Consider the following 24,689-nt stretch of genomic DNA (forward strand, 5'->3'; position numbering starts at 1 on the left):
AGGACTCCAGGGCAGCATCTGTCCCTTGGCCAGTGACAAAAAGAAAGTCTGGAGAAGACACTCTCCCTTACATTTCATTTCTGACAGGGAGGCAAAACCTGCTCTAATTTTTGAAACTCATCCTTCATATTAAAAAGAACAAAAACAATGTGAAGGGTATTAAGGTTTAGCATTTAGTTAAGGGTATTCTCTGCAGATTCACAAAAGCTTTGCAAGTGAAGTATTACGTTCTCTTCTAAAATTCCTGGGCTTCCCTGGTGGCGCAGTGGTTGGGAGTCCACCTACCGATGCCAGGGACACGGGTTCGTGCCCCGGTCTGGGAAGATCCCACATGCTGCAGAGCGGCTGGACCCATGAGCCATGGCCGCTGAGCCTGCGCGTCTGGAGCCTGTGCTCTGCAATGGGAGAGGCCGCAGCAGTGAGAGGCCCGCGTACCGCAAAAAAATAAAAAAAATAAAAAAATAAATAAATAAAATTCCTAATAGCGTCCTGTGTACAGCATTTAAATGTTGCCTTTATGGTTTCTACAAAGGAGTGCATACCTATTATCTACGTGGAGGAAAACTTTTCTTAATATATTAAAGCATACAACTGCAACCAACTAACATTTTTATTTATTCAACTTATAAATTAAAAAAACTCTCGGACTAATTTGACAGAATCTGTTCATTTGGAGTGTCTGTGTTCCGGTTCTGTGCTTTAGTATACTAGGTGATAGCAAATCATAATGCACTTTCAAAACAAAATATCTTAACTTTTTCTTCTTTTTTTCTTTCTTTACAAAATCATATTCTGTTACTTGTTCACCTCCAGAGAAATGCTTACAAACATTTTAGACATTTGAGACCATACTACTGCAAGAGGGTAGAAACGTTTATTGTAGCAGAATACTAAAGTCATTCACTCATAAGTGTGTTATTCCCCTTATTTTATTGCAGCAACTTCTGATTCTTCAGTATAAAGAGAAATCAAAAGGGAAAATCTCTACAGTCTTGGGTTAAGAAGTGTGCTGGGATCTGGTGACCTAAACCGTATGTACAGGATATAAACATATTTATACTTTATATGTACACAGTTAATGGTTATCTAGTCATTATAAATAGTAGGTTTAACTTAGAGTCTACAAAAATAATGATTTTAGATGGGCACATGCAAACCAGTACACATAAACTTATTTGTAAAACACATCTCTATGCTTTTCTTTTTTGCTTTTAAATATAAATGTTGCCATTTAACCATCAGCTAAATGATTTAAATGCAAATCCCAAAGTCCCCAATGAAAAGTATAAAATCTGCTTCTCTCCACAGAGGCACCCTGCCTCAAGTGTTGTTCACCTATTAGTAAAGTCGAGATAATTTTGTCACATATGAATGACGGGTACAGACCCCATTTTCTCGGATTTAAGACAGTCCTCCAGAGGAAAAGCTTCCTTGGCTCCATTATACAAAAAATGTTGCAGACAGTAGATATTTGTTAAAATGTCACCTTGGCTTTTACATACTCATCAAAATGAACAAAGTGAAGCCTCTGCCCACTGCCCTGAGCCTGCACTCTGGGACAGCACGGCAAAGACCTAAGCCTACTGGTTCGCGGCCCCGTCGGCAAAGGCCGGTGACTGGGGGGGCACAAAAGGCTCATTCTGTTTCTGGTCCTCCTTCACGCTGGCTGCTTGGTCCGTGATGGAGGAGAAGGACATCTGGTCGTGCTCTATGATGTGCACTTGATCCTCTTCCTTGTCTTTCTTCACGTAGAACATTTTTCTGAACTTCTTCAGCTCGTGGAGCTCACAGAAGGTTTCTAGAACCACCAACATGGCAATAAGACCAAGAAGCAGGTAACCTGTGTGAGAGAAATGACAGCGTCTCAGTGCGATCAAGTCACGCAAGACGCAACCTATCTGCTGATGAATAAATCCACTGCCACTTCTACAATTTCTAGGGATGTTTTGAATTCCCTGGCTCAAAGAGGGACGACCCAGAGAAAAATGGAGAATGACTTAACCTCCTAGACCTAAATAGACGTTTCTCCAGAGAAGGTATACAGATGGCCAACAGGCACATGAAAAGATGCTCAATATTGCTAATTATTAGAGAAATGCAAGTCAATGCTACAATGGGGTATCACCTCACACCAGTCAGATGGCCATGATTTAAAAAATCTACAGATAACAAATGCTGTAGAGGGTGTGGAGAAAAGGTACCCTCTTATACTGTTGGTGGGAATGTAGATTGGTACAGCCACTGTGGAAAACAGTATGGAGGTTCCTCAGAAAACTAAAAATAGAGCTACCATACGATCCTGCAATCCCACTCCTGGGCATATATCCAGAGAAAACTCTAATTTGAAAAGATACATGCACCCCAATGTTTATAGCAGAACTATTTACAACAGCCAAGACATGGAAGTAACCTAAGTGTCCATCGACAGGTGAATGGATAAAGATGTGGTACATATATACAATGGAATATTACTCAGCTATAAAAAAGAATGAAATAATGCCATTTGCAGTGACAAGGATAGACCCAGAGATTATCAAACTAAGTGAAGTAAGTCAGAAAGAGAAAGACAAATACCATATGATGTCACTTATATATGGAATCTAAAATATGACACCAATAAACTTACCTATGAAGCAGAGACAGACTCAGACACAGAGGAAAGACTTCTGGTTGTCAAGGGGGAGGGATGGATTGGGAGTTTGGGGTTAGCAGATGCAAACTATTATATGTAAGATGGATAAACAACAAGGTCCTACTGTACAGCACAGGGAACTATATTCAACATCCTGTGTTAAACCATAATGGAAAAGAATATGAAAAAGAATGTATATCTGTATAGCTGACTCACTTTGCTACACAGCAGAAATTAACACAACATTGTAAATCAACTATACTTCAATAAAATAAGTTAAAAAAAAAAGAATGACTTAACCTTCTACAAACCTGGATGATTCAGAATCACATGGTGTGATTTTGGGAAAAAAAGAAGCTGGGGCTGATGAGGCATTGTTAAAGAGAGATAACACACTATACTCACCCAAGGGCAACCTCCCCTCCACTGTATAATCAGTGCTTCTCAAAAAGCCAGTGACATTTCGGAAGAGTTTCTGATGTATCAGCAGTGCTTGGAACAAAGCTTGCCACCCTTTTCAGCACTCAATGCTTTTAGCAGTAGAAATTACAGTTTAAGCTAGATGAAAATTCCCTTAAGAATGGACGTGGAGGGACTTCCCTGGTGGTGCTGTGGTTAAAAAAACTCCACACTCCCGATGCAGGGGGCCCGGGTTCAGTCCCTGGTGAGGGAACTAAATCCCACATGCCGCAACCAAGAGTTCGCATGCCACAATTAAGGAGCCCGCCTGCTGCAACAAAGACCCAGTGTAACCAAATAAATAAATAAATATTTTTTTTAAAAAAAGGAATGGATGCGGATATTTACAAGGTCTTTGGGTGTGGTTATTTACACTTTCACCGGGGCCCCGCTAGCAAACTAAGCTTTCCATTATGTGACCAGTCATTTCTGGGGCACACGGACCATTCATCAAATAACTCTATCAGTTTCTTACTCCAAAGTGAAAGATAACCTGTTGCTTCAGGTAAAGTGCTATTCCTTGGAATCCGTGATAGGAAAACGGTAATTTTAAGTCAATTCCAAGGCATTTAAAATCAGTTTTCAGAAAAAAATTTTTTTAATCAGGGAAAGGAACAAAAACATGAAAATGAAAACTCAAAGAATAACAAAAATCCCAGTTTCATGACCCAAAATGGTAAAACATTTGAGGAATATTTTCAGAAAATAAATGAACCAGGGAAGCCAGAATCGGTGGCATAATAGGAACAGGAGACTGATTATGTCAAGAATGCAAAGTGACAGTTTTCTAGTATCTTTAGAATTTGGTTATTAGGTTTTGGTAATAAGATAGCATATTTTAGAAATAGCAATGACATTGTTAATAGACTAATGGCAAATTTCCTCCTTTTCCTTTATCCATTATGTAGTCAAACTCTTGAGTGCTGACAAAAATAGCCATGATGTTTCAGACGAAAGCTGTGGGACTTCAGCCTATCAACAAACTAATATACCTTTGGAACGTTCATTTGCTCCACCTAGCACATGCACTATTCAGAGTGCCTAAAAAAACTACAATTCACATGGAAACATTCTGTAAGGATTTAGTACTACATGAAAAATTGAGGAAATTAAACTGTTGGGCAAAATTTATGAGCAAACAATTAGCACAAGAGAAAAGTAGAGCTAGCCACCATAATTAATTACAGAAACAAATTCAACATCTCTTAAGTCATGAAAAAATTAAATTCAGAAAAGGAGGTAAACATTTTACCCTAATGCAAGACAAGAAAGTCTTGCATTAGGTAATTCTGGTGATACTGTAAACTCATAAGGCCATTTGGGTCAACATGATCTATGAGTCACCAAAGGGCATGTTCACTTTGGGTCAGCCAGCCCACTTCCTGGAAAGATAACAAAGTAGAAAAGCATGTAAACATATAAGAGTATTTACTGCAGTATTATTTATAATGCCCCCCAACTGGAAGCAATCTAAATATTTGATGGAGGGCTTCCCTGGTGGCACAGTGGTTAAGAATCTGCCTGCCAATGCAAGGGAGATGGGTTCGAGCCCAGGCCCAGGAAGATCCCACATGCTGCAGAGCAACTAAGCCAGTGCACCACAACTACTGAGCCTGAGCTCTAGAGCCCGCAAGCCACAACTACTGAAGGCTGTGCGCCTAGAGCCCGTGCTCCGCAACAAGAGAAGCCACAGCAATGAGAAGCCCATGCACTGCAACGAAGAGTAGCCCCCGCTCACCGCAACTAGAGAAAGCCCACGCGCAGCAACGAAGACCCAATGCAGCCAAATATGAATAAATAAATTTATTTAAAAATAAATAAATAAGTAAGCAAATAAATAAATAAATATTTGATCGAAGCAGGACTAGATGATGGTATAGGCACCCGATAAAATATTATGTGGATATTAAAGATAAATATGGTAACTAGAGGAAATGTGCAATCACCCCTGTAACCACTTGGTAAATATTTATGGAACTTGTATGGTAGCCAGGCACTGTTGAAAGCACTGGGTGTTTATTAGTGAAGCCTTTGTCCTGAGTGAGCATGGTTTCGTAGAAAAGCTAAAATACATACAGTTCAACTAAGCATTTTGTCATGTTAAGACTACAGGATAGGGCCAGGCCAGAACATCCGGCTGCCTGAGTATGTACTGTGATTTCCTAGAAGACATGGCATGAGCTGAGTCTTGAAAAATTCCTGAGAAGGCAGAAATGAAAACTATACGTACAGGGGATGGTGGTGGTGGGATGAACTGGGAGACTGGGATTGACATATATAGACTGATATGTATAAAATAGAGAACCAGGGGCTTCCCTGGTGGCGCAGCGGTTGGGAGTCCCCCTGCCGATGCAGGGGACACGGGTTCATGCCCCGGTCCAGGAGGATCCCACGTGCCGTGGAGCGGTTGGGCCCATGGGCCATGGCCACTGAGCCTGCGCGTCCGGAGCCTGTGCTCTGCAACGGGAGAGCCCACAACAGTGAGAGGCCACAACAGTGAGAGGCCCGCGTACCGCAAAAAAAAAAAAAAAAAAATAGAGAACCAATAAGAACCTGCTGGATAAAAAAATTAAATTCAATTAAATTCAAAACCAAAAGAAAACTGTACATACAGTATGATGTAATTCTACACATTGTGAAAAGACAGGAAACAGACACACAAAAATATATAGTTTCTTGCCAACGGATTTCTAAGTTTTCCATGACATTATATTGAATTTTTAAAATATTGTTTAAGTTATAAGTCACTGACCATCTGAATTTTATGCCTATTTTCCACATATAAAATTCTGAAAGTGGCAAACGTATTCTAACTTCTTCAAAAAAGAACCAGATGGACAAATGAGATAAGCAACTGGTTTACGATTTTCCTGGTAAATGAAAGAACATGATGGATTGTTAACAGGCTACATCCTAGTCCTGGTTTTCTTGAGCTTAAAATAGTTAATAAAGTAGAGCAATTTTTTTAAAATCAAAAGTTGATTATCAAGTTATTCTGTGTGGTGCATTCTTATGCTGTCATTTATAGTGTCTATTACACTACTAATAAGAAATTGATGGGTACTTTTAAGGTGCCTGGGAAAAAATAACTCTCGGTGATAAGAGTTTTGCTTAAAGAATTTTGAGAGGAATCATGATGAAATGAAAGTTATGGGAAGGTGGCAAAATGGAAAACTTATCCATGGAAAGCAGTCAGGGCTCTGATGAGTGGCCCTCCACGAGTGGGTGAGGTGGGGCTTGGAACTGCCAACAGAGCCCCGGCGGGGGCAGAGTCCGTGAACCCCAATACTCACACGTGATCCCAATCTTGTAGAGCTCCCTGAATTTTTGATTATAGCCCTCTCCGGGAACATAATCCCCGAGGCCAATGGTGCTCAGGGAAATGAAGCAAAAGTAAAAGGATTCCAGGAAGTTCCAGTCATCCTCTAGGAGGGAGAACACCGCTGCCGGGATGAAGAAGAAGCAGGAAACAGTGATCACACCGAGAAGGACAGCGTGGACAATGGCCACCGCCTGCTTGGAGAAGCCCCAGCGGACGTGGAAGTAGAGGACTGGCCTGCGGGTGACATGGATGGTGACACGCTGGACCACCGCCGTCAGGAACAGGAGGGTGAAAGGGATGCCGATGACCGAGTAGATGATGCAGAAGGCCTTGCCCCCATCGGACAGGGGCACAGTGTGGCCATAACCTGAAAGGGGAAGAGGTGGAAAACACCTTATAAATAACACACGCCTGCCGTCCAGCCCTCCTCCCCTCCCACCCAGGAGATGAGCCAGACGAAATTTACGTTGGGGCTTCAAAGGCTCTATCCTGTTACTGCAGTAAGATTCAACAGTGGGTGCCATACACTTGGGAAGTCCATCACTCTGGATCAAATCTACCCAGCTCTTCCCGACGCATCCAAGCCTGGTTTTGAGGTCATTGTTAGGCTGAAATAGAAGCTCTGTGTGCGAGGGAGCTAACACCTCATCGTCTTAGGCCATCAGGGAAAATGCATGATAGGATGCCTCTCTGCCAGGAGGGTGTACCCCTCCCCACTCCGCTCCCCCCAACCCTCCCCAGGAGCCTCATTAGGATCCAAAGCCAGTACAGACTCGCTCCAAAACACTAGAACCAGGCAGATGATGGAACAGTGGGAAGATGGGGGAAGACTCAGGATACAGACAACAAAAAAGAGGAAGAGGGCTTCCCTGGTGGCGCAGTGGTTGAGAGTCCGCCTGCCGATGCAGGGGACACGGGTTCGTGCCCCGGTCCGGGAGGATCCCACATGCCGCGGAGCGGCTGGGCCCGTAAGCCATGGCCGCTAAGCCTGAGTGTCCGGAGCCTGTGCTCCGCAACGGGAGAGGCCACAGCAGTGAGAGGCCCGCGTACTGAAAAAAAAAAAAAAAAAAAAAAATCTTACCAGCCCTTCATCCTGAAAGGATGCACATGTCTGAACAAGTCTGTCCAGGAAAAAGCCAACTAAATGCATTTTTTTGGGTGAAATCAGCTTCTGAAAAAAAAACCTCACTCATGGGGTTATTATTGAAAAGTGGCTTCAAAATCTGATTTCTAAAATATATCCTGCTTAGAAATAACTCTGAAAAACCTTCAGCTTCAGATCTCCTGATTATCTGCTTTATACCAATTTCCGGCGGGCGGTGGGGGGGCGGCCCAGGTCTATGTGGCCACCAAGAAGCTGCCCCGGTTACTCCTGGGCCTGGCCTCAGCACGACAGCCAAGGTGGTTAATCCCAGAAGGTTATGAACGAATAGGGAGTCCCAGCAATCTACTGAAACTGTATCCACTTGAACATATCTCCACACCTGTGCATTTTCTGTAAAGAGATGCCAGAGCTCAGACACTCAGAAGGATTGAGAACCCCTGTTCTGAGCATCAGGTCCTGAATCCATCTGGTCCTCGCACACCTAGCTGCTCCTGGAATGCTTCAGCTGATTCCGGGCATGGTTAAAGAGGGAGATGAGTCAGTTAGGGTTTCCAGAGGGTAACATAAAGGATGGAGAAAGCTTGCAGAATTCTGTTCATGCAAAAAAAGGAAGCAGCAGAAATGTGAACGCCTCGCTTTTGAGGAAAAACACATTACAGAGGAATCAGACTTTATGAGTAAAGCAGCCGGTATCACAGAAGACAGGGGCCAAACAGAGCCATGCCAGGCATTAAGGAGTAAGGATATTTTAATGGTCAGAGATCTGGAAACAGAATCTGATAATGGAATCTTATTTAACACAACAAAGCCAACTGGAAAGTGATTCACAAATTTGGTAATGAGCCTCTGACCAAAAGTATCAGGAGACAACAGGGGATCAAGCAGAGACTGTAAGGGATGGATTGACTTTGGCAGGAATTGTGTAGAGAAAACATAAGATTAGCTGAATTTGTTAGACTACGTAAAAGTCTTGAAGCCATGATTTTATTACTGTTTGGTAGCACTGCTATGAATTATCTTCACTAAAAGTGTAACACACCTATTTCACGTAGCCCACCTCTTCTGTAGCATCTGTTCCAATAAACTACACGATTTCAGTACTAGTAGAAAAAAAATTAATTTCTAGTTTTAAAATACTTTAGGCTATAGTTTTTACTCTCCAATGATAATAGCTCTCTTTATTAGAATCTTAACTAAACTTCCATTTACTAAAATGTTATCTCCAAGCCATAGAGATAATCATTACAAGACTCTAGGATGGCTGTCTGCAGTAATGCTTTTTTTTTTTTTTTTGGTAGGTAATGTGTTCCCACTAAGAGATTAAAAATCACTAAAGTGTAGATGCCTCTTGAAAGCCAGTTTCTCCTTCTGACGTTTGCATAAATAATTTTTGTTAGTGGAAAGTACAGTGTAAAATTTATATCTCACCTGAAGTCTCTACACTTTCAGTGCTTTACTGAATACACAGCAATTCTTTTGCAATAGACAGTTCAATGCACCAGACAGAAACCTTCAGTCCTAGTGAATTATAATGAAGCAGCAAATAATTCACTCAAGTTCAGTCAACTGACTCCCCAGATAAATCGCAAAGCAAAGCTCATATTTTTATCTCAGAACCACATTAAAATCCTTTACAAACTAGGAAGGATTTAGCAAAGTGTTAATACCTTACTTATTTGGTGTTCCTTAAATTTTTCGAAGGCTATGCATATAATTTTGGGGCCCAAAAGATTGAGCATGGCAAAGTCTACTGGAAAAACGAACTTCAAAAACTTAGGATCCAAGGACGTCCCTGGTGGCGCAGTGGTTAAGAATCCGCCTGCCAATGCAGGGGACACGGGTTCAATTCCTGGTCCAGGAAGATCCCACACGCCGTGGAGCAACAGAGCCCATGAGCCACAACTACTGAGCCTGCGCTCTAGAGCCCGTGACCCACAATTACTGAGCCAGCATGCCACAACTACTGAAGCCCACGTGCCACAACTACTGAGCCCGCGAGCCACACTACTGAGCCCAGGCGCCTAGAGCCCATGCTCCGCAACAAGAGAAGCCACCGCAATGAGAATCCCTCGCACTGCAACAAAGAGTAGCTCCCGCTTGCCGCAACTAGAGAAAGCCTGCACACAGCAACAAAGACCCAACGTAGCCATAAATAATATAATATAATATAATATAATATAATATAATATAATATAATATAATATATATATATTTAAAAATCAAAAACAAAAACTTAGGATCCAGAGATGAAACTAGGATGTACAAATGTTCTTATAGCATAGCCTCCTATCCCACGATTGCTGGGTTTTCTGTTCTGATTCTGCACCTGTAGGGCAGGTAGGAGGATATGTATCCTGTGGGTGAGGGCGTAGGGGGCGCGTCACACCGATGACAGTCTCCCAAGAAATCTGGCTTCCCAATCTGTCACTCTAACTAAACAGCCCTGACACGAGGCTAGCTAACATCCAATCTGGAGCCACGCCATGCTGGACACGGGCCTTCTAGTTTTTCTTGTATTTACATCCTCCTGAATGAGATCCAAGAGAACCTCTGTGGGCTCCTATTCCGTCCATTACAGCAAGTCAAAAACGTGCAATTTCTTCACATGTACCTGATGCTTTGGAGAGAAGTGCCACTCACCACTACCTCTTGTGGTGACCCTGCCCATATAAAAAAATACTCTTGGGAATTCCCTGGTAGTCCAGTGGTTAGCAGTCTGAGCTCTCACTGCTGAGGGTCCGGGTTCAATCCCTGGTTGGGGAACTAAAGTCCCACAAGACATTCGGCACAGCCAAAAAAAACAAAAAAACACAAAACTCTCATTTATTCATATTATTTAATATAACATGGTACAATGTATGCATTTTCCATTAAGTTTGATTGACACACGCTAAAAAAAAAAGTTACACAAGAAGAATCTCCAGCTCGGAAATCAACCCCAGGAGAAAGTCTGAAATAGGTCGCCAACGCTTCCTCTTCCGTAAAAGAGACTTTAATTTGCAATCCTGGACTTCAGCTTCTTCGTATCTCTTTCCCACTAGATTGTGAGCCCCCTGAGCGGGAGATCACGTCCTCCTCCACTGTGAATCTCTCCCTGTTCCCCGAAAAGTGCTGGCCAATCCACGGAGGCAAGTAACAGCGGGGCTGTGATTTCAAATTCAGGAGGGCTAGAAACTCACTGTACGGCAATGAAGAGGCTTCATTCAGGTCAAGCTGACTTGTCCTGCCACTTCAATCTTATCTTTCACTTGAAATTCGTTTTTGTTCCACAGTTTCCATAAGTGGTTAATTTCTAGATACCCTGCATACAACAGGTCTTCAAAATTCCTGTTTTACAGCAATCCTTTTCAAAGACCCGCATATGCATAAACTCTGTTCAACCCTCCCACCCAGGCCACCTACACAACAGGGAACATACAACTTGTGTTACTTTGCTTATAAAAGGAATTGTGTTTACCAGGGAGAGAAGACTCAAGGGAGGTCTAAAGCAGACCCAGTACAAACAGTGGCAAAGGTTGAAAGTGGGCTACACTCAACACATGTGATGAAGGAGGCCCAGATGGTAAGAGGTAACAGAGGTAAGACGTCTTGGGAGGTGCAAGTGCTTTTTTCAGCATCGCTTCTGCTGTCCCATTCATTCAATCCTTTTCTAAACACTTTGGCTGCTTCTACTCAATCACGATGGCTTCACATCCAAAGAGAGAGAGGCAGTGGCATTCCTGGTTGGGACGCTGCTCTGGTTCTTTACCTTAGAATGATCATCTCTAAGAGACAGACTGCATTAACACACTGTAGTTAAAAACTAGTGAATCCTAGCAAATGGCTTGAATGTCATAGATGGGAACACCCAGCACTTTTTGCAATGGGACTTTCCACCAAAAATGGCACCACGTGAAAGAACAATTAGAAATGATAGCTTAGGCAAGGGGCACCTTCCATGCATGCATGAGTCTGAGGTCCTGGAAAGGAGGTAGGTGAGCTCAAAAGAGCTCCCACTGCTGCCTGCCATGTGTGTGTGTGCACGCACGTGTGTGTGTGTGTGTGTGTGTGTGTGTGTAGAATTGAGAATCTCCATAATAAGATTCAAATCCTAAAGTTATTATTTCCACTTTACAAATGAGAAGACTGAGTTTCCAAGAGTGCAGACAACTGGCTCAAAGTCATACAAATAAATAGATCCCACAATCTTTCCACTGTGCCACCCCGCTGTGTTGTGTGATGCAAAAGCCAATGATGCCTCAAAAGTCAACTCAGGTCCTAACGTTATGTCTCAGGAGCTCATGGGGACAAGGTGATGGTGGTGGCCGTCACTCAGAGAAAAGCAATCGTGTTTTTTCCAGTGGCTCCGCGGACCTGAACGTGAGATAATGAAACTCTGGAAGGAGGGGACAGAAAGGGATGGACAAAGGACTGTGTGGCTCTCACACAGAGATGGCTCAGGAGCGAAGAGCCTGAGGTGACCTTACAGGATCAGGAGGCAGGTCAGCACCTAATCCATCAAGGGCCAGTGAATGTGGGCACAGCCATGTGAGCTCCAGATTCCTGAATTCCAGCTTAGAAGCCACGTGGATGAACCACTATGGTAAGTGGTCATCAATGAAAAAGAGGTTAGAGGAGAGTCTTTATGTTACATCAAGAAAACATGAAATCCTAACAAATGAGTGGTGACCTTGGAAAGTAGAGTTTCTGTGGCTATAAGTAATATCAGTGATATAACCATAGAATAAGGTCCAATAAAATTCCTATATTCCTGCTTTAATTGTTAAACTTAAATGTTGATAACTCCATCTGGAATCCTTGCCTACAAATAAATACACAACTCCAGTCAAATGAAATAGGATGCCCTGTGGCCCAGAGGATGAGTTATATTCCAAAGAGGCTAACATAAATATCAGCTGAAAGTTTCAATCAAAATTTTATGTTGTAAAAAAATGATCCATTCCTCAGTATTGAAAGTACATTTTCATTTGAAAACTTCACAGAATACTGATGAAGCCCAAGTCTCCTTGACCACCCACCTCCTCTTCAACTCCAGGTCTCCAGAGGTGACTGTTATGAGTCTGTAGCCAATAGTTCCTGAAATTTTTCAAAACATTTAGCTCCATATACATAGATTTCCAGAAAAACATAGTTTTAGTTTGTTTCTATCATAAATAGTATACCGCATGTATGGCTGTTCTGCTATTGTTTTCTTTCTGATGATTTTGCTTCAACATGTAGTTTTTCACTGTTTGCTACCTGCTTATTGATCGTTTGTTCTAAATTATCCAATCAAAAATATTTAATTTTCTAATTTAAATTTTTCAGCGAGCAATCTGGCCAACTTTGGGATTCCCATTATGAATGCTTTCTTTTCTAAGCATTAACAACTTTCAGGGTTCATTTCCTGTCACTCTAAAACCATGTGCTTACAAATAAACTTATTTACAAAACAGAAATGAACTTATTTACAGATATCGAAAACAAACTTATGGTTACCAAAGAGGAAACGTGGGGGGGAAGGAATAAATTGGGAGCTTAGGATTAACATACATACACTACTGTATATAAGACAGATAATCAACAAGGACCTACTTACTATATAGCACAGGGAACTCTACTCAATATTCTGTGATAACCCATGTGAGAAAAGAATCTGAAAAAGAATGAATATATGTATATGTATAAATGAATCACTTTTGTTGTACACCTGAAACTAACACAACATTGTAAATCAACTAGACTCCAATAAAATTTAAAAATAAATAAAAAATAAAACGTGTGTATTCATCTTACCCCTTACACTAGTCATATGAATACTATCTAGTGCTAAGTGATCCCAACTGTTTCATTTCTGTATGTTTTCTTTTCCCTCGCACTGTTTATTTTGATTTTTTAATCTCTTGAATGATCTTTTTTAGCTTTAGAGTTCAAATTACAGTGATCTTTCCCTTTTTCCTTTTTCATATTTTTAGACCTTCTTCAATCTATTTTTTTTTTCTTTTTTTGCGGTACGCATGCCTCTCACTGTCGTGGCCTCTCCTGTTGCGGAGCACAGGCTCCGGACGTGCAGGCTCAGCGGCCATGGCTCACGGGCCCAGAGGCTCCGCGGCATGTGGGATCTTCCCAGACCGGGGCACGAACTTGTGTCCCCTGCATCGGCAGGCGGACTCTCAACCACTGCGCCACCAGGGAAGCCCCTCAATCTATTTTTAAGACATGTATCCCTATAATGTCTTCTCCCACCAGCCTCTCCATATCCTCACAAGCCAAGATCACCTTATGAAGCCCTGCTTCATAAAATCGAAATTATCAGAGGCGTAAATAAAAGTTGCGGAAACTTTTGCAAACTGTTCCTCCTCCTCTCCGCCATTCCCTCTGACCTGGGGGGTACCCGGCTATCAGTCCAGCTTCTGCTCCACCTGGTGCTCGGCTTGAGCCTTACTCAGTCAAGATGCTAACAGGGAGCTTCCCTGGTGGCACAGGGAAGCTCATAATCTCTTCCCCAGCACCAGCTTGCTCAAGTGGCCACCTACTGACCACTGTCACTTAATCCCCTTGTTAGGTTACCAGAGGCGCCAGAGGGTAGCACGTGACCCAATAGCCAATATGAGATCATCACCAGATTAGTTCCGGTTTTCAGTATAGCTTTCCCAGGATTCCACGCAGCCCCATGTATTGTGGTCCCCCAGAAGGGAACAGACGAGGCAGGGTAAACAGGCTTAGGGCTGGCTAGCTGGAGTAATTTCAGAGGACTCTGGCATGCAGGGGCTGGCCCTAGTTGTCTGGTACCCGGCCCTGGGGTAGTCCCCTGGTACGAGGGCGGCGGGAGAGTATCTCGGAGAGACAGCCCGATAAAGGAGGTGCTGGGGTGAGGGCTCTGGACTGGCTGGTTTGGATAGGAAAAGCGCACTCACAGGTGGGCCCTTTACCATCTAGGGATTGGCTAAGGCTGGGAGGGGCAGTTCCTGCAGGATCAACAAGGCCTCAAGATTCCAGAGCATCACAATAAAGAGACACGTCCTACAGAAGGAGAGCAAAACCAGAGCCTACCTCTAGGGAGGCACGCCCATCGGGCTGGCCCAGAAGCAGTGCCAAGCCTGAGCTTATTTAGCAACCAAAGCAGGAAGAATCCAGCGTAGTGGATACAGGAATGGGGAGATGAGCTTGCGAGCATTTAGAAAAAGTCAGGGAATAAGGTCAATACATAATTACAACGACACTTCATGATACTTCAAATTCCTAGAACCTTTAAAATATCCTCGGGACCTCCCTGGCGGTCCAGTGGTTAAGACTCCGCACCTCCAATGCAGGGGACGTGCGTTCCACCCCTGGTCGGGGAACTAAGATCCCACGTGCCGTGTGGTATGGCCAAAAAAAAAAAAATCCTCATATTTGTTCCTTGTTAACTCTGGTGTCCTCTGCAGACCTGGGAAGAGTGTTCCAAAGAGAAAATGAATGTAAAGCATTTGGTATGTTATGACCCAGGCATTTGCTTTATAAGCGTCATCTCCTTTAATCTTCACATCAGCTCTTTGAGATAAGCATGCCAAGTACCTATTTTACAGAAAAAGAGACACTGAGATTAGACCGTTTACCAAAGCTCTAACAGCAAGCTCATGGCAGAGGCAGGATTTGAACCATGTGTTTACCAATCTTTTAAATCAGGCCATAGGGGCTGTGATGAGGGGCAACAGGGAAAAACACAGAAGCGATGATGGCTGACTACGTGGGCAATAAAAGCTGGAGAAATCCCTGGGTGTTCCCAAATCACGGAATACTCTGAGACAGATCAGACCTAAAGCAATGACCACAGGGCATAGCTAACCTGTGCTGGGAGCTCCCAGAAACTCACCCTGCCCCGAGGGTCTGGGGCCCTGGGTGAGAGCTAGGCTATGATAAAAGAAATTTTCACATATTGAGATTTAGGGAGGTCATTCTGGCTAATTACAAGAGATACTTGAATTTTATGCTGACTAAAAATAGCCTGTTTGGGCTTCCCTGGTGGCGCAGTGGTTAAGAATCCACCTGCCAATGCAGGGGACACAGGTTGGAGCCCTCGTCCAAAAAGATCCCACATGCTGCGGAGCAACTAAGCCCGTGCGCCACAACTACTGAGCCTGAGCTCTAGAGCCCGCGAGCCACAACTACTGAGCCCGTGTGCCACAGCTACTGAAGCCTGCGAGCCTACAGCCCGTGCTCCGCAACAAGAGAAGTCACCGCAATGAGAAGCCTGCGTGCTGCAACGAAGAGTAGCCCCCGCTTGCCGCAACTAGAGAAAGCCCGCGCGTAGTAACGAAGACCCAACACAGCCAAAAATAAAATAAATAAAATAAAATAAATAAATAAACTTAAAAAAACACAACCTGTTTGTGGCCTGTCAAATCTACATTGTACATCTGCTTTAATTTTTAAAGAAAAGGGCACACTGACCAGAAGTAAAGAATGTCCACGCTAAACACAATGATTAAATGCCTCCCTTCCTGGGATACCAAGGCTGGGACTCCTTTGATGACAAGCCTGCCTTCCCAGGTGCTAAGGCCGTGCTGACTCGCTGTGCATGTGCTGGTCTGTTTCTTTTAAACCTTGAAGAAATGGATCCCTGACTTGTTTGATGTTCTTTGTTCTGACAAGATATAAAACTGTGTCGAAAACCATGCTTCTCTGGAGCAGTTTCTCAGAGTCATATGGGAAGCTGGCTTCCGGGCTATAGTCCTCAGATGGCTCAGATAACACTCTTTTCTTTTCTTATTATTGATTGCTTATTGATTTTTTTTCATCGACAGCTATCTAGGCAGCACACTGACCTGTGCTGATCCTCCCCTGGACCTGAGACTTCTGCTTGGCCCAGTCTGTTTCTAATTCACTGTTTTTCTGGGGGTTTTTTGTTTTGTTTTTAAAATATTTATTTATTTGGTTGTGCCAGGTCTTAGGTGCGGCACGCAGGTTCCTTAGGTGCGGCACGTGGGCTCCTTAGTTGCGGCACGCGGGCTCCTTAGTTGCGGCACACGGGCTCCTTAGGTGCAGCACGCGGGCTCTTTAGCTGCTGCATGCGGGCTTCTTAGGTGCAGCATGCATGTGGGATCTAGTTCCCTGACCAGGGATCGAACCCGGGCCCCTGCATTGGGAGCGCAGAGTCTTATTATCCACTGTGCCACTAGGGAAGTCCCTGTTTCTAGTTCACTGCTGCCTTTGTTTTGGGGTTACTCTCAGGATTTCTTTCCACCTCTGTTCCCCTTTGAGCTAATGTAGAAGAAATGTTTAGGTCACCCCTGGTCTACCTGGTCCCAATTCCACGAGAACAGGGATGAGAGTGTTTATACCCCCTCCTGATGAGTGCCATCCACATCAACCTCTTGCAGACATTACAGCCTGTTACAGAGGATGCTCTACACCCACAGGCCTGGCATTCTCACGCCGGCTGCTGCTGTCGTGCGTGTGGCGGCACCCCGTGCCCGCTCCTTGTGTAGGGGTCAGCATATCTGCGCAGGCCCCCGCTCCCCCCGTGTGTCTCACACACAGACCTACCTTCCACCCCTGGGACCTCTGACGAAAGAGTTGGGAATCCTGACCTAGAGCCTGATTATTGTGCAAAACAGCGCAGCTGAGGAATCACACATCATATTCTAGTCTGTCTTTCTGTGATTTCTTTTTCGTTTCCTCTCTCACCCATTCCTGACCACATCTTAGAAATTTCTGACAACAGGACAACAATGAGAAGAAAAACTGAAGGAAGCAACAGAACAAGCAAGCAAGTACATTCTCTCAGGTGTGCCTTTGGGTTTGACATAATTATCCTGCAGCCATCACTTCCCTGAGGTTTAAAGTTCTTAGACTGTAAAGGTTTCCCAGTCATGCACTTTTAGAACAGGGTTTGAAAATTCATGCTGTAGGCATTTTCCCCTGGGGCATGGATGCTGTGCAGACAATTCCAATTTCTTTTCCCCTAGGAACAGCAGGCACCTTGCCCTGGGGAAGACAGGGTAAAGGTAAAGGTAAAGGAAAAAGTGCTGGAGGACAAGAAGAAGACACACCATTTACTTGACCCTGAATTTCCAAGCCCCGCCATGCAGATAATCAGCATAGTTCCTGTTTGGCCCCAAGCCTAAATCCAGGCTAGAAGTGGTCCTAAACTCTTGTCTGGTGTAAAGGGGTGGAGGGGCCCTGGATGCCTGCTGGACCAAACCACCCCTCGCTTTACAGAGACTCAAAGCAGTGATGTCCCAAGGTTTTCTGGCAGGAAAACACAGGTGTCTACTTCACCTTGGTGGAAAAATCTCTATACCTTTTAAAGGCAGAGGTTCCTGGAATAAACTTTTTCTTTCTCTTCCATTTGACTTTAAAGGCTCTGATGCTCTTGAACATTGAGAAAACAGGGAGGAAAGTGCAAACAAAAAAGTCCTTTGCGGGCTTCCCTGGTGGCACAGTGGTTGAGAGTCCGCCTGCCGATGCAGGGGACACGGGTTCGTGCCCCGGTCCAGGAGGATCCCACATACCACGGAGTGGCTGGACCCGTGAGCCATGGCCGCTGAGCCTGCGCGTCCGGAGCCTGTGTTCCACAATGGGAGAGGTCATAACAGTGAGAGGCCCGTGTACCGCAAAATTAATTAATTAATTAATTGACAATAAATAAATTAATAATAAATAATAATTTTTAAAAAAAGTCCTTTGCAATACCACACGTGTAAACCAAAGGTGGTGCTTAGGCAAACGGGCCGAGGAATGTGACATCCTAAATTTGAATCCCGGCTTTGCTTCTTACTAGCTGTGTGACCCTGCAAAACTTTATGCCTTCATTTCCTCATCTGTCAAATATGAATAATACCTCCTGCCTCTTGGAGGTGTGATGAGGATTACACCGAAGCATCCATGTAAAGCAATTAGCACAGATGCCGGTACCTAGAAAGTACAGAGCAAGTAAACTCTTCTATGGATGCTGAAAGAACTAACTGAATTCTCTCGACAATATGTACGCTCTTGCAGACTGGCCACTAGGCATGCTAGTGAGAAGACGTCTGTATTCTCTCCTCTGTTCTCTGCTCACATTTTTTTTTTTTTTCGGTACGTAGGCCTCTCACTGCCGTGGCCTCTCCCGTTGCGGAGCACAGGCTCCGGACGCGCAGGCTCAGCGGCCATGGCTCATGGGCCCAGCCGCTCCGCGGCATGTGGGATCCTCCCGGACCGGGACACGAACCCGTGTCCCCTGCCTCGGCAGGCGGACTCTCAACCACTGCGCCACCAGGGAAGCCCTCTGCTCACATTTTAATTTTCCCTCCATCCTTCAACACTCCTCTTCCACACTGATGGGTAAAGCAGTTCCTGGTGACAACGAAACACCTAACAACAGCACTCAGGGAACACTCTGTTACACAGGACTTTGTGGCCTCTCTGTAGTTGGGGACATCACTAATGACCCCCATTCCAACAGAAAAATCCAAAGGCTCCCTCTCAATTTCTCACTCCCTTCACTGTAAATGGCTCAGTAAGGCCCCATTCACCACAACCACGTTCTTATGCGTAGACCCCAGGAAATTCCAATGATTAAAGGTAGGTGAGACCCCTCCCACAAAATTTCTCTACTAGGTGGTATGTTCTACAAAGAAAAGAGGCACTACGTAGCCACACAACCTGTTGTTAGCACAGGGAAGTTCAAGTTCTCTCTCCTTTAGGTATTGCAACATGCAGTTACTTGAAAGGTTGGGTGGAGGCAGATACCACACTCCTCTAGAAGCCAGATTTCAACCACCTTCTGGTCCAATCAGGTGACAGAATCCTCAGGATGCTTGGTGAAGTGGCAGAGCGTTGAAGAGGGCCGAGTCCTCGAGCTGGAATGCCATGGTGAAGGATATCCATTTGCTGGGTTCTAAAGGTTGTATACGCCCTCGTGCAAGAGTAGATGAAAAACATCTCTAGTCAACCTATGTAACTTGAATGAAAAACCATCCATCTTACCCATGAAAATACGTGTAGTAATCCTTATGCTAATTCATGGACTCTAGTCTATACTTAGGCCTTGTTGAGACCTCAGGAGAGTGGATTCCTAGTTACGGTCTCTCAAATGCTAACTAACTTCCCCTGGAGTACACGTTCCTAATCAGGGAACTTCACATGCTAACTCCCTGCCTCTGGACTACAGACTAATTGACAGGAACGCTATCACACCATCGATACGGGAAGACACAACACCTCCATACTTCTCTTAGGGCCTGACGTGACTGACTTTTCCTTCTAGGAAATCTCACTTCTCTCGGCTCTGGGTCATGGCCCAGTCGGCACAGTATCTCCTTCAGGAACACCCATGAGTGGGTCCTCCACAGGGCGAGGCTCGCCTTGCTGCCTTGGTCCCAGAGCAAAGCCACATGCATCTGCCAAGGACACGTGCCTTGGTTACCAGAAGCCACTGAGATCAGGGCCACGTCACCGCAGCATCGCTTGGCCAAAACTTACTAACCCAACATGCCAGGGAACTCAAAAGCGGGCGGGGGAGGTGTGTGGGATGGAGGAGATAAGGATGGGAAGATTCAGCGTGTTGACAGCTGGCTTGTGGGTACACGGAGGACCCATTATGCAACTCTCTCTAATTCTGTCTATATTTGAAAATAACCTAGAAGGACAGACTTAAAAGTTAAGGCTTTGATGTGTGGATGTAAGAACAGTTTTCCATCTACATAACAGTGAGGAGGACATTCTAGATTTTTCTTTACTCCTTGAAATCCTGCTTTGGTACAGGGCAGCGCTGGAAGTTAGCACATGAACAGATCAATTAGGACACAGAGGTGTGGCGCTCAGAGACGTGAAGATACAAATGTGCTTTTTAAACTGTTACAGGGACTTCCCTGGTGGCCCAGTGGCTAAGACTCTGCGCTCCCAATGCAGGGGGCCCGGGTTCGATCCCTGATCAGGGGACTAGATCCCACATGCACGCCACAACTAAGAGTCTACATGCTGCAACTAAGAGTCCACATGCTGCAACTAAAGATCCTGTGTGCCACAACTAAGACCCAGTGCAGCCAAATAAATAAATAAATGAATGAATGGAATTATATATTTAAAAAAATAAATTGTTACAAGTCTGTAACAATTTCATAATCTCCTTGAACAGATGGCTTAACACCTCTGGTTGTGCTTTGAGGGCACAAACTCCCAGGCTGTAGGCAGCTCAGACGTGTGTGGGCCGGATGGATGGGAGGATGTCAATTCTGGGGCTTCCTCAGGAGAACTGCCGGGAGGGCCCATGCACACCTGCTGTCTGCTCCTAGATGGGGGACACAGTTCTCAGGTCCATCTGCCAGCCTTGGGGTGGGGGGGAGTTGCAGCGGTGCGGCCCAGGGAGCACCTCCTGTCCTGCCAACCCGTCACTGATGAGCAGTGTTCCAGAACATGCTATCCGCTCCAACACGGCTCTCCACAAATGCTGGCCCTGCCTCCATCCTCCTGTGAAACTCCCGGGGCACGGGGACAGGATTCTTTCGGGGGGTGCCGAGCACTAGAGCAGAACAGAGGATTTGCAGCCAGAACCCAAAGGCAAGGCAGCCCTCCCGGCTCGGCATTTGGGGGGAGTGGGAGCCCTGAGGACAGAGCAGGGCAGAGGCAGGGGGGGTGAGGGCGGTCCGGGTGGCGGGAGTGCGGGGGGCATGTAAAGGGCCAAGCTCTCCCAGCCACCCCGGTGGCTCAGGTGCCCTCCTCCCAAGGCACCCCCAGATGTGCAGCTGGCTCTCCCCGGGGGAAGCTGTGTCTGCCTTAAGGTGATTTCAGCCCTAAGTTCCAACTGATGTTTGCTGAGCCCTGAATGTGTCCCAGGCAGCGGGGTTTGACAACCTCATTTACATTCAGGTACGAAGTCATACAACTAGGACCACCTTACTCAAGAGAAACCACGCAAAGCTCACTGATGCCCCAGCCTGGGGAGAGGATCCCTCTGTAGCAAAGGCAGACTGAAAAGAAAAAGATTTACATGAATGGAAACAGAGGTGCAGATGACACACCCACTTATAAAGCTGTCACCTTAATAAGGGGATTCGGGTACCACATTCCCAAAGATGAAATATTGGGCTCAAAAGAGTCACTTTGAATAGAATTTTCTAGCTCACAGATATGCCGGGTTTTCAGCGGGGAAAGCAGAAGGCACAGGTCCGTCAGAGGCCTCCCTCACTGGTCCAGGTTTGCTGGCAAGATCTGTGGACCCAAATGCACTTCCTTCTACTGGTTCAACATGACCTCCATCTAAACTGCTGTGTTGAAACAGGTCTGTCTCCTCCAGGTCACCAATGGCTTCCATCTTGTGAAATCCCCCAAATAGTTCTATTCTCACGTTTCTCAACTTCTAAGCACCATTTGACCGAGCTGATGGCCCCCTTGAAACAGTTTCTTCCCTTGGCTTCTCCCTCTCATTCGCTGACTCCCGGCTCACAGGCCCTCCTCAGGGTCCTTCGCTGGTCCTTCCTCCGTGGTGAGCGTGCCAGACTCGAGCCCTCCAGGACTCATCCCTCATACTCTGTCTACACTCACTGCCAAGCTCAGACTACAGCCACCTGAAAGCAGAGGGGGATCAGAGTCGAGCCTGCTTGTGACCTAACAGCAGCAGCACATCTTTGAGGCAGTTCTGCCCTGGATGATCGCACCCAGACTCGAGGCTTTAAGTAGCATTTTTACGCCTGTGGTTCTTCAACCTGGCTGTACATCAGCTTCACCTGGGGGCTCTTAAATACCTTAGAGATGTCACTTCAATTGGTCTGGGATGAAGTGCAGATGCTGGTATATATATATATATATATATATTAGAATATGTTGGGGATAGGAGTTTATTAATTAATTTATTTATTTTTGTTGTGTTGGGTCTTCATTTCTGTGCAAGGGCTTTCTCTAGTTGTGGCAAGCGGGGGCCACTCTTCCTCGCGGTGCGTGGGTCTCTCACTATCGTGGCCTCTCTTGTTGCAGAGCACAGGCTCCAGACGCGCAGGCTCAGTAGTAGTGGCTCACGGGCTTAGTTGCTCTGCGGCATGTGGGATCTTCCCGGACCAGGGCTCGAACCCATGTCCCCTGCATTAGCAGGCGGATTCTCAACCACTGCGCCACCAGGGAAGCCCTGGTATATATTTTTAAGCTCCCCAAGAGACTCCAACATATAGCTAGGATTGAGAACCACGGATCTATATACTACAGTGATGGCTCTTAAATTGACTCGTCCTCTTTTCTGAGCTTTCATTTTATGCCTAACATCCTATTCAAAATCCTGTCTTGGATGTGACACAGACATCTCAAAATTAATATGTCCACAAAAGATGTCTCGATTATGACATACTTAGGAGACCACCTCTGCCCTCATCATCACCCCTCACCTGGCTCCAAGCTCCCTCAGGGCAAATTAATTTCCTTGTAGAGGTGGAACTCGATGTGACTTGCTTCTCTGAGCCCAAATCTGCCCCTTCCCTAGCCTACGTCTTCCTCATTTCAGGATATAGTACTGGCATCTGGTTCATTCTTCAGGCCAAATACCAAGGTGATTTAAAAAAAATTCTTCTTTCGGGCTTCCCTGGTGGCGCAGTGGTTGAGAGTCCACCTGCCGATGCAGGGGACGCGGATTCGAGCCCCGCATGCCGCGGAGCGGCTGGGCCCGTGGGCCATGGCCGCTGAGCCTGTGCATCCGGAGCCTGTGCTCCGCAACAGGAGAGGCCACAACGGTGAGAGGCCTGCGTACCGCAAAAAAAAAAAAAAAAAAATCTTCTTTCCCTTGTCCGCAACCTCTGATCGATCAGCAAATCCTACTGGTTTCACTTCTGAAATATGTTCTACAGCAGAGCACTTTTCATCGTTCTCCCTGCTGCTGGATCCATGGCCCACGGTTTTTCTCCTGCATCACTTTATCAGTCTCCCACTTCCCCCCACGATTCCGCTCCCCCAGCCGCTGATGTGTGCCAAAGCCATGAGACACTTGCGTTAGCGCCCTGTAGCTGCCTTGAGAAGCCGCCTTGGAGGCTTAAAACGGCAGAAGTGTATCTTCTCCCAGTTCTGGGGGCCAGGGGTCTGAAATCAAGATGTTGGCAGGGCCGCACTGCCTGCAAAGGCTCTGGGGGAGGATCCTCCGTGCTCTCCCAGCTTCTGGTGGCTCCAAGCCTCCAGAAAGGTTGTTTCCTTGGCTTGTGGCCGCATCACTCCATGTCTTCCTCCACCTCCACCTGGCCTTCCCTCTGCATCGTTTCCTTTTCTGTCTCCTATCATGACATCTGTTACAGCATTCAGGGCCCATACGGACGACTTCACCTCGATATCTTTAACTCAGTTACATCTGCAAGGACCCTCTTTCCAAATAACGTCACAGGATCCAGGGTTAGGACCTGAACGTAAACTGGGGGCGCGCGGGGGGCACCATTCCACCCACTTCAATACTATAAGGTTAGCTTTGCTTTTTTTTTTTTTTTTTTTTTTTTTTTTTGCGGTACACGGGCCTCTCACTGTTGTGGCCTCTCCCGTTGCGGAGCACAGGCTCTGGACGCACAGGCTCAGCAGCCATGGCTCACGGGCCTAGCCGCTCCACGGCATGTCGGCCATGGCTCACGGGCCTAGCCGCTCCACGGCACGTGGGATCTTCCCGGACCGGGACCGGGACACGAACCCGTGCCCCCTACATTGGCAGGCGGACTCTCAACCACTGCGCCACCAGGGAAGCCCCTGCTTCTTTTTTTAAAACAAAACTACTTCTCAGACAGCTCTGCTATACCCAACAGCGGTACACAAGGCTGACGGATTACAGGGAGCGCTTCCTTTTTTAAATTAATTAATAAATTAATTTATGTTTTTGGCTGCGTTGGGTCTCCATTGCTGCGTGCGGGCTTTCTCTAGTGAGGTGAGTAGAGGCTACTCTTTGTTGTGGTGCATGGGCTTCTCATTGCAGTAGCTTCTCTTGTTGCAGAGCACGGCCTCTAGGCGCGTGGGCTTCAGTAGTTGTGGAACACAGGCTCAGTAGTTGTGGCTCACGGGCTCTAGAGCGCAGGCTCAGTAGTTGTGACGCACGGGCTTAGTTGCTCCGTGGCACGTGGGATCTTCCTGGACCAGGGCTCGAACCCGTGTCCCCTGCATTGGCAGGCAAATTTTCTTTTTTTTAATATGAATTTTATTTTTTTTGAATTTTTGAATTTTATTTATTTTTTACCCAGCAGGTTCTTATTAGTTATCTATTTTATACATATTGGTGT

General features: G+C 45.7%; 2 protein-coding genes across 2 annotated transcripts in view; both read right to left on the reverse strand.

The window, feature by feature from the left end:
• Positions 1-561: 561 nt before the first annotated feature.
• KCNK1 (potassium two pore domain channel subfamily K member 1) overlaps positions 562-24,689 on the reverse strand; it is a 52,955-nt gene continuing 28,827 nt past the window's right edge. The window contains exons 2-3 of the mRNA XM_082638768.1: positions 6,385-6,780; positions 562-1,840 (exon numbers count right to left, since the gene is read on the reverse strand). Coding sequence (XP_082494894.1) covers positions 1,581-1,840; positions 6,385-6,780 — 656 coding nt within the window. The 3' untranslated portion in view covers positions 562-1,580. The remainder of the gene's footprint in view (positions 1,841-6,384; positions 6,781-24,689) is intronic.
• Positions 22,844-24,689, reverse strand: part of MAP3K21 (mitogen-activated protein kinase kinase kinase 21) — a 153,942-nt gene continuing 152,096 nt past the window's right edge. The window contains exon 11 of the transcript XR_014295532.1: positions 22,844-23,220. The gene's annotated coding sequence lies outside the window, so the exon portion shown is untranslated. The remainder of the gene's footprint in view (positions 23,221-24,689) is intronic.

This window comes from Mesoplodon mirus (assembly GCF_964341445.2).
Source record: "Mesoplodon mirus genome assembly, chromosome: 2".
In the NCBI taxonomy this organism is placed as follows: domain Eukaryota; kingdom Metazoa; phylum Chordata; class Mammalia; order Artiodactyla; family Ziphiidae; genus Mesoplodon; species Mesoplodon mirus.